The sequence below is a fragment of the Oncorhynchus mykiss genome, chromosome 13, assembly GCF_013265735.2.
Source record: "Oncorhynchus mykiss isolate Arlee chromosome 13, USDA_OmykA_1.1, whole genome shotgun sequence".
NCBI classification, from domain to species: Eukaryota; Metazoa; Chordata; class Actinopteri; order Salmoniformes; family Salmonidae; genus Oncorhynchus; species Oncorhynchus mykiss.
In genome coordinates, this window is record NC_048577.1 from 3,728,729 (window position 1) to 3,738,728 (window position 10,000).

Below are 10,000 nucleotides of genomic sequence, written 5' to 3' on the forward strand. Positions count from 1 at the left end.
CACACACACACACACTAAAACACACACACACACACACTCAAACACACACACTAAAACACTCACACACCCACACTAAAACACACACACACACACACTCAAACACACACACTAAAACACTCACACACCCACACTAAAACACACTCACACACTAAAACACACTCACACACACACTAAAACACACACTAAAACACTCACACACCCACACTAAAACACACACCCACACTAAAACACACATACACACAAATAAATCATTATTGTGATGTTGTCTATAGAAATATAAATAATCTCAACTTTCAGTACTCTAGAACTGTAAGCCTTTCAGTGCTCTAGAACTGTAAGCCTTTCAGTACTCTAGAACTGTAAACCTTTCAGTGCTCTAGAATTGTAAGCCTTTCAGTGCTCTAGAACTGTAAGCCTTTCAGTACTCTAGAATTGTAAGCCTTTCAGTGCTCTAGAACTGTAAGCCTTTCAGTGCTCTAGAACTGTAAGCCTTTCAGTGCTCTAGAATTGTAAGCCTTTCAGTGCTCTAGAACTGTAAGCCTTTCAGTGCTCTAGAACTGTAAGCCTTTCAGTGCTCTAGAACTGTAAGCCTTTCAGTGCTCTAGAACTGTAAGCCTTTCCAGTGCTCTAGAACTGTAAACCTTTCCAGTGCTCTAGAATTGTAAGCCTTTCAGTGCTCTAGAACTGAAAGCCTTTCAGTGCTCTAGAACTGTAAGCCTTTCCAGTGCTCTAGAACTGTAAGCCTTTCAGTGCTCTATAACTGTAAACCTTTCCAGTGCTCTAGAATTGTAAGCCTTTCAGTACTCTAGAATTGTAAGCCTTTCAGTGCTCTAGAACTGTAAGCCTTTCAGTGCTCTAGAACTGTAAGCCTTTCAGTACTCTAGAACTGTAAACCTTTCAGTGCTCTAGAACTGTAAGCCTTTCAGTACTCTAGAACTGTAAACCTTTCAGTGCTCTAGAACTGTAAGCCTTTCAGTACTCTAGAACTGTAAGCCTTTCAGTGCTCTAGAACTGTAAGCCTTTCAGTGCTCTAGAACTGTAAGCCTTTCCAGTGCTCTAGAATTGTAAGCCTTTCCAGTGCTCTAGAATTGTAAGCCTTTCCAGTGCTCTAGAACTGTAAGTGGTGAATATATTGTGTTCTAGAGCAACAACCAGTACGAGTCCAGTAACACCGTGAGACTGAATAGTCTACTGACCAAACATGTGACCATGGATAGAGGTGAGTTACACACTCCTGTCTGTGTTTTCACATCTATACACGCTCACCGGTCAGTTTATTAGGTACACCGCCCCATTCACCTAAATGGATCGCTCCTATCGACCTTCATTCACGTGGCCGTGGCTTGTGATATAAAGCAGGCAGACAGGCATCAAGGCATTCAGTTACTGTTTGATTGACGGTGTGGATGGGCAAAATAAGTGACCTAAGCGACTATGAGCGTGGTGTGATCGTCAGTGCCAGGCGCTCCAGATCCAGTACCTCAGAAAAGTCTGCCCTCCTGGGCTTTTCACACACGACAGTGTCTAGGGTTTACTGAGAATGGTGTGACAAACAGAACAACATCCAGTCAGCGGCAGTCCTGTGAGAGAAAACAGCTCTCTGATGAGAGGTGGAAGGAGAATGACAAGAATCGGGCCGGGCGCAGTGCGCGCTAAAAAGGTGAGCTCTACCATCAGTCCCGTGTCATGCCAACAGTATAGCATCCTGAGACCATTCATGTGTGGGGTTGCTTCTCAGCCAAGGGAGTGGGCTCACTCACAATGTTGCCTAAGAACACAGCCATGAATAAAGAATGGTACCAACACATCCTCCGAGAGCAACTTCTCCCAACCATCCAGGAACAGTTTGGTGACGAACAATGCCTTTTCCAGCATGATGGAGCACCTTGCCATAAGGCAAAAGTGATAACTAGGTGGCTCAGGGAACAAAACATCAATATTTTGGGTCCATGGCCAAGAAACTCCCCAGACCTTAATCCCATTGAGAACTTGGTCAATTCTCAAGAGGCGGGTGGACAAACAAAAACCCACAAATTCTGACAAACTCCAAGCATTGATTATGCAAGAATGGGCTGCCATCAGTCAGGATGTGGCCCAGAAGTTAATTGACAGCATGCCAGGGCGGATTGCAGAGGTCTTGACAAAGAAGGGTCAACACTGCAAATATTGACACTGCATCAACTTCATGTAATTGTAAATAAAAACCTTTGACACTTATGAAATGCTTGTAATTATACTTCAGTATCCATAGTAACATCTGACTAAAATATCTGAAGACACTGAAGCAGCAAACTTTGTGGAAATTAATATTTGTGTCATTCTCAAAACTTTTGGCCACGACTGTATGTTGTTGTGTGGTCTGTGAGAGCCAGAAATCTTGCTTGTTTGTAGGTGACCAAATACTTATTTTCCACCATAATTTGCAAATAAATTCATAAAAAATCCTACAATTTTTTTTCTTCTCATTTTGCCTGTCATAGTTGAAGTGTACCTATGATGAAAATTACAGGCCTCTCTCATCTTTTTAAGTGGGAGAACTTGCACAATTGGTGGCTGACTAAATACTTTTTTGCCCCACTGTATATGTTGATGCGGAGGGGATGTTGTTGTGTGGATGTGTAGGGTATATGTTGATGTGGAGGAGATGTTGTTGTGTGGATGTGTAGGGTATGTTGATGCGGAGGGGATGTTGTTGTGTGGATGGGATGTTGAGACCAGCTTGGTTTGGGTAGGCAAGGATGTCTTCACTATTATTCCACTATGTAGAAAACAGTAAACATAAAGAAAAACCCTTGAATTAGAAGTTGTGTCCAAACTTTTAACTGGTACTGTGTGTGTGTGTGTGTGTGTGTGTGTGTGTGTGTGTGTGTGTGTGTGTGTGTGTGTGTGTATCTCTGTGTCCCCTGAAGGCCCCAAGTTCCCCGGGCCCCAGTCCTCTAAGCAGGGGGTCCCAGCAGGGTTGAGGTTGGAGGAGGTCCACATCTCCACTGAGCCGTCCAGTAGGAACCGGCTGGTTAAAGGAGGGAAGAAGCAGAAGAGGAAGAGAACCATTAAACTGAAAAAACAGGCCAAAACACCACAGAAGAAGAAGAAGAAAGGTGGGTCCAGACACACCAGGCCAAAACACCACAGAAGAAGAAGAAGAAAGGTGGGTCCAGACACACAGGTCAAAACACCACAGAAGAAGAAAGGTGGGTCCAGACACACAGGTCAAAACACCACAGAAGAAGAAAGGTGGGTCCAGACACACTGGTCAAAACACCACAGAAGAAGAAAGGTGGGTCCAGACACACAGGTCAAAACACCACAGAAGAAGAAAGGTGGGTCCAGACACACAGGTCAAAACACCACAGAAGAAGAAAGGTGGGTCCAGACACACTGGTCAAAACACCACAGAAGAAGAAAGGTGGGTCCAGACACACAGGTCAAAACACCACAGAAGAAGAAAGGTGGGTCCAGACACACAGGTCAAAACACCACAGAAGAAGAAAGGTGGGTCCAGACACACTGGTCAAAACACCACAGAAGAAGAAAGGTGGGTCCAGACACACAGGTCAAAACACCACAGAAGAAGAAAGGTGGGTCCAGACACACTGGTCAAAACACCACAGAAGAAGAAAGGTGGGTCCAGACACACAGGTCAAAACACCACAGAAGAAGACAGGTGGGTCCAGACACACAGGTCAAAACACCACAGAAGAAGAAAGGTGGGTCCAGACACACTGGTCAAAACACCACAGAAGAAGAAAGGTGGGTCCAGACACACAGGTCAAAACACCACAGAAGAAGACAGGTGGGTCCAGACACACAGGTCAAAACACCACAGAAGAAGAAAGGTGGGTCCAGACACACTGGTCAAAACACCACAGAAGAAGAAAGGTGGGTCCAGACACACAGGTCAAAACACCACAGAAGAAGAAAGTGCTGAGACGAGGGTTAGATTATAACAAAGCATTTCACAGTTTTGTTTTATATTTTTAATGCATTATGTGGGTTGAAAACTGTAACGAAAACTATTAATACAAGTCCCGTTGTGGTTGGCCTCCTGAGTGGCGCGGCGGCCTAAGGCACTGCGTCTGGGCGGCCTAAGGCACTGCGTCTGGGCGGCCTAAGGCACTGCGTGCGTCTCAGGCGTCACTACAGATCCCAGGCTGTGTCGCAGGCTGCCGTGACCCGGGAGGCACAATCGGCCCAACGTTTTCTGGTTAGGGGAGGGTTTGGCCGCCCGGGATGATAATTGTAGTGTGTGTGTGTGTGTGTGTGTTTGTGCAGTCGAGGTTAGAAAGCGGCCCCCAGTCCATGATGCAGCAGACCACAAAGCTCTGATGATGATGACCAGACAGAGAGTAACATGGAGCGTCAGCGAGGACTCTGTACTCATCCTCTGTAGAGTCGCTTCCCACTTCCTGAACCGCAAGGTAGACACACACACTGGCACACGCTCACTTCTCACTTCCTGAACTGTAAGGTAGACACACACACTGGCACACGCCCACTTCCTGAACAGCAAGGTAGACACACACACTGGCACACGCTCACTTCCTGAACCGCAAGGTAGACACACACACTGGCACACGCCCACTTCCTGAACAGCAAGGTAGACACACACACTGGCACACGCCCACTTCCTGAACAGCAAGGTAGACACACACACTGGCACACGCCCACTTCACACTTCCTGAACAGCAAGGTAGACACACACACTGGCACACGCCCACTTCCTGAACAGCAAGGTAGACACACACACTGGCACACGCCCACTTCTCATGATATGAAGTGGTGTCACACTTCAACATCTCTGTCAACAGCTCTGTCTCTCTGGTCTTTCTCTCTGTCTCTCTCTCTCTCTATGTCTCTCTGGTCTTTCTCTCTCTCTCTCTCTCTCTCTCTCTCTCTCTCTCTCTGTCTCTCTCTGTTTCTCTTGTCTCTCTGGTCTTTCTCTCTGTTTCTCTTGTCTCTCTGGTCTTTCTCTCTGTCTCTCTCTCTCTGTCTCTCTGGTCTTTCTCTCTGTCTCTCTCTCTCTGTCTCTCTGGTCTTTCTCTCTCTCTCTCTCTCTCTGTCTCTCTGGTCTTTCTCTCTCTCTCTCTCTCTCTCTCTCTCTCTGTCTCTCTGGTCTTTCTCTCTCTCTCTCTCTCTCTCTCTCTCTGTCTCTCTGGTCTTTCTCTCTCTCTGTCTCTCTGGTCTCTCTCTCTCTCTCTCTGGTCTCTCTCTCTCTGGTCTCTCTCTCTCTCTCTCTCTCTCTCTGGTCTCTCTCTCTGTCTCTCTCTGGTCTCTCTCTCTGTCTCTCTCTGGTCTCTCTCTCTGTCTCTCTGGTCTCTCTCTCTCTCTCTCTGGTCTCTCTCTCTCTCTGGTCTCTCTCTCTCTCTGGTCTCTCTCTCTGTCTCTCTCTGGTCTCTCTCTCTGTCTCTCTCTGTCTCTCTCTGTCTCTCTCTCTCTCTGGTCTCTCTCTCTGTCTCTCTCTCTCTGTCTGTCTGTCTCTGTCTGTCTCTCTCTGTCTGTCTGTCTCTCTCTGTCTGTTTCTCTCTCTCTCTGTCTCTCTCTCTCTCTGTCTCTCTCTGTCTCTCTCCCGCTGTCTGTCTCCAGCTCAAGGTTCTGTTGTCTTGTAGTCCTGGTTCTGCTGGTTCTACTCTGTGTGTATTAGAACTCTGTGTGTTGTAGCTCCGCAGGCCCTTCGTCCCGTGGTGTGTAGTGAGGGATCTGCTCCACGCAGAGTTTGAAGAGTCTCTGGATAAAACCTCTCCGTCTGTTGGACGACGATCACGTTACATACTGAAGAACCCACAGACACACCTCAACTACAAGTACGTTACAACACACACTATCTAAACCCACAGACACACCTCAACTACAAGTACGTTAACACACTATCTAAACCCACAGACATACCTCAACTACAAGTACGTTACACACTATCTAAACCCACAGACACACCTCAACTACAAGTACGTTACAACACACACTATCTAAACCCACAGACACACCTCAACTACAAGTACGTTACAACACACACTATCTAAACCCACAGACACACCTCAACTACAAGTACGTTACAACACACACTATCTAAACCCACAGACACACCTCAACTACAAGTACGTTACAACACACACTATCTAAACCCACAGACATACCTCAACTACAAGTACGTTACACACTATCTAAACCCACAGACACACCTCAACTACAAGTACGTTACAACACACACTATCTAAACCCACAGACACACCTCAACTACAAGTACGTTACAACACACACTATCTAAACCCACAGACACACCTCAACTACAAGTACGTTACAACACACACTATCTAAACCCACAGACACACCTCAACTACAAGTACGTTACAACACACACTATCTAAACCCACAGACACACCTCAACTACAAGTACGTTACAACACACACTATCTAAACCCACAGACACACCTCAACTACAAGTACGTTACAACACACACTATCTAAACCCACAGACACACCTCAACTACAAGTACGTTACAACACACACTATCTAAACCCACAGACACACCTCAACTACAAGTACGTTACAACACACACTATCTAAACCCACAGACACACCTCAACTACAAGTACGTTACAACACACACTATCTAAACCCACAGACACACCTCAACTACAAGTACGTTACAACACACACTATCTAAACCCACAGACACACCTCAACTACAAGTACGTTACAACACACACTATCTAAACCCACAGACACACCTCAACTACAAGTACGTTACAACACACACTATCTAAACCCACAGACACACCTCAACTACAAGTACGTTACAACACACACTATCTAAACCCACAGACACACCTCAACTACAAGTACGTTACAACACACACTATCTAAACCCACAGACACACCTCAACTACAAGTACGTTACAACACACACTATCTAAACCCACAGACACACCTCAACTACAAGTACGTTACAACACACACTATCTAAACCCACAGACACACCTCAACTACAAGTACGTTAACACACTATCTAAACCCACAGACACACCTCAACTACAAGTACGTTACAACACACACTATCTAAACCCACAGACACACCTCAACTACAAGTACGTTACAACACACACTATCTAAACCCACAGACACACCTCAACTACAAGTACGTTACAACACACACTATCTAAACCCACAGACACACCTCAACTACAAGTACGTTACAACACACACTATCTAAACCCACAGACACACCTCAACTACAAGTACGTTACAACACACACTATCTAAACCCACAGACACACCTCAACTACAAGTACGTTACAACACACACTATCTAAACCCACAGACACACCTCAACTACAAGTACGTTACAACACACACTATCTAAACCCACAGACACACCTCAACTACAAGTACGTTACAACACACACTATCTAAACCCACAGACATACCTCAACTACAAGTACGTTACACACTATCTAAACCCACAGACACACCTCAACTACAAGTACGTTACATACTGAAGAACCCACAGACATACCTCAACTACAAGTACGTTACATACTGAAGAACCCACAGACATACCTCAACTACAAGTGCGTTACAACACACACTATCTAAACCCACAGACACACCTCAACTACAAGTACGTTACACACTATCTAAACCCACAGACACACCTCAACTACAAGTACGTTACATACTGAAGAACCCACAGACACACCTCAACTACAAGTACGTTACAACACTCACTATCTAAACCCACAGACACACCTCAACTACAAGTACGTTACAACACACACTATCTAAACCCACAGACACACCTCAACTACAAGTACGTTACATACTGAAGAACCCACAGACACACCTCAACTACAAGTACGTTACAACACTCACTATCTAAACCCACAGACACACCTCAACTACAAGTACGTTACACACTATCTAAACCCACAGACACACCTCAACTACAAGTACGTTACAACACACACTATCTAAACCCACAGACACACCTCAACTACAAGTACGTTACAACACACACTATCTAAACCCACAGACACACCTCAACTACAAGTACGTTACACACTATCTAAACCCACAGACACACCTCAACTACAAGTACGTTACACACTATCTAAACCCACAGACACACCTCAACTACAAGTACGTTACAACACACACTATCTAAACCCACAGACACACCTCAACTACAAGTACGTTACAACACACACTATCTAAACCCACAGACACACCTCAACTACAAGTACTTTACAACACACACTATCTAAACCCACAGACACACCTCAACTACAAGTACGTTACAACACACACTATCTAAACCCACAGACACACCTCAACTACAAGTACGTTACAACACACACTATCTAAACCCACAGACACACCTCAACTACAAGTACGTTACAACACACACTATCTAAACCCACAGACACACCTCAACTACAAGTACGTTACAACACACACTATCTAAACCCACAGACACACCTCAACTACAAGTACGTTACAACACACACTATCTAAACCCACAGACACACCTCAACTACAAGTACGTTAACACACTATCTAAACCCACAGACATACCTCAACTACAAGTACGTTACACACTATCTAAACCCACAGACACACCTCAACTACAAGTACGTTACAACACACACTATCTAAACCCACAGACACACCTCAACTACAAGTACGTTACAACACACACTATCTAAACCCACAGACACACCTCAACTACAAGTACGTTACAACACACACTATCTAAACCCACAGACACACCTCAACTACAAGTACGTTACAACACACACTATCTAAACCCACAGACACACCTCAACTACAAGTACGTTACAACACACACTATCTAAACCCACAGACATACCTCAACTACAAGTACGTTACACACTATCTAAACCCACAGACACACCTCAACTACAAGTACTTTAACGTGTACGCCTTCTCAAGGTTACTGTCTGTAATGGACACGCTGTGTTGATCTGTAATGGACACGCTGCGTTGACACGCTGCGTTGATCAGTAATGGACACGCTGTGTTGATCTGTAATGGACACGCTGTGTTGATCTGTAATGGACACGCTGTGTTGATCTGTAATGGACACGCTGTGTTGATCTGTAATGGACACGCTGTGTTGTCCTGTAGGATCTGTCTGGCGGAGGTGTACCAGGACAAGCCTCTGATAGCGAAACTACAGGGAAGGAAACATGACCCCAACGACCCCAAGGTAACACACACACACACCACCCGTCTGTTCACGACCCCAAGGTAACACACACACACCACCCGTCTGTTCACAACCCCAACGACCCCAAGGTAACACACACACCACCCGTCTGTTCACAACCCCAACGACCCCAAGGTAACACACACACACACCACCCGTCTGTTTACAACCCCAACGACCCCAACGACCCCAAGGTAACACACACACACACCACCCGTCTGTTTACAACCCCAACGACCCCAACGACCCCAAGGTAACACACACACCACCCGTCTGTTCACGACCCCAAGGTAATACACACACACCACCCGTCTGTTCACAACCCCAACGACCCCAAGGTAACACACACACTGTTCACAACCCCAAGGTAACACACACACACACATTCATCTCATGAGTGAATTGGTTTTCAGTATTATATCTATTGAACAGATTGAGAGGTTGGGTCAGGGGGCAGACTGAGGTTGGGTCAGAGGGCAGGAGGTTGAGAGGTTGGGTCAGGGGGCAGTAGGTTGAGAGGTTGGGTCAGGGGGCAGTAGGTTGAGAGGTTGGGTCAGGGGGCAGTAGGTTGAGAGGTTGGGTCAGGGGGCAGTAGGTTGAGAGGTTGGGTCAGGGGGCAGTAGACTGAGGTTGGGTCAGGGGGCAGTAGATTGAGAGGTTGGGTCAGAGGGCAGTAGATTGAGAGGTTGGGTCAGGGGGCAGTAGATTGAGAGGTTGAGAGGTTGGGTCAGGGGGCAGCAGGTTGAGAGGTTGGGTCTGAGGGCAGTAGCTTGAGA

The 10,000-nt window shown here is 46.0% G+C and overlaps 1 protein-coding gene across 1 annotated transcript in view; it reads left to right on the forward strand.

Moving 5' to 3' along the window:
• The window catches only part of LOC110485341 (general transcription factor 3C polypeptide 1), a 93,224-nt gene that overhangs the window by 51,045 nt on the left and 32,179 nt on the right, over nucleotides 1–10,000 (forward strand). The window contains exons 23-27 of the mRNA XM_036942555.1: nucleotides 1,144–1,219; nucleotides 2,910–3,098; nucleotides 4,273–4,418; nucleotides 5,659–5,801; nucleotides 9,143–9,224. Coding sequence (XP_036798450.1) covers nucleotides 1,144–1,219; nucleotides 2,910–3,098; nucleotides 4,273–4,418; nucleotides 5,659–5,801; nucleotides 9,143–9,224 — 636 coding nt within the window. The remainder of the gene's footprint in view (nucleotides 1–1,143; nucleotides 1,220–2,909; nucleotides 3,099–4,272; nucleotides 4,419–5,658; nucleotides 5,802–9,142; nucleotides 9,225–10,000) is intronic.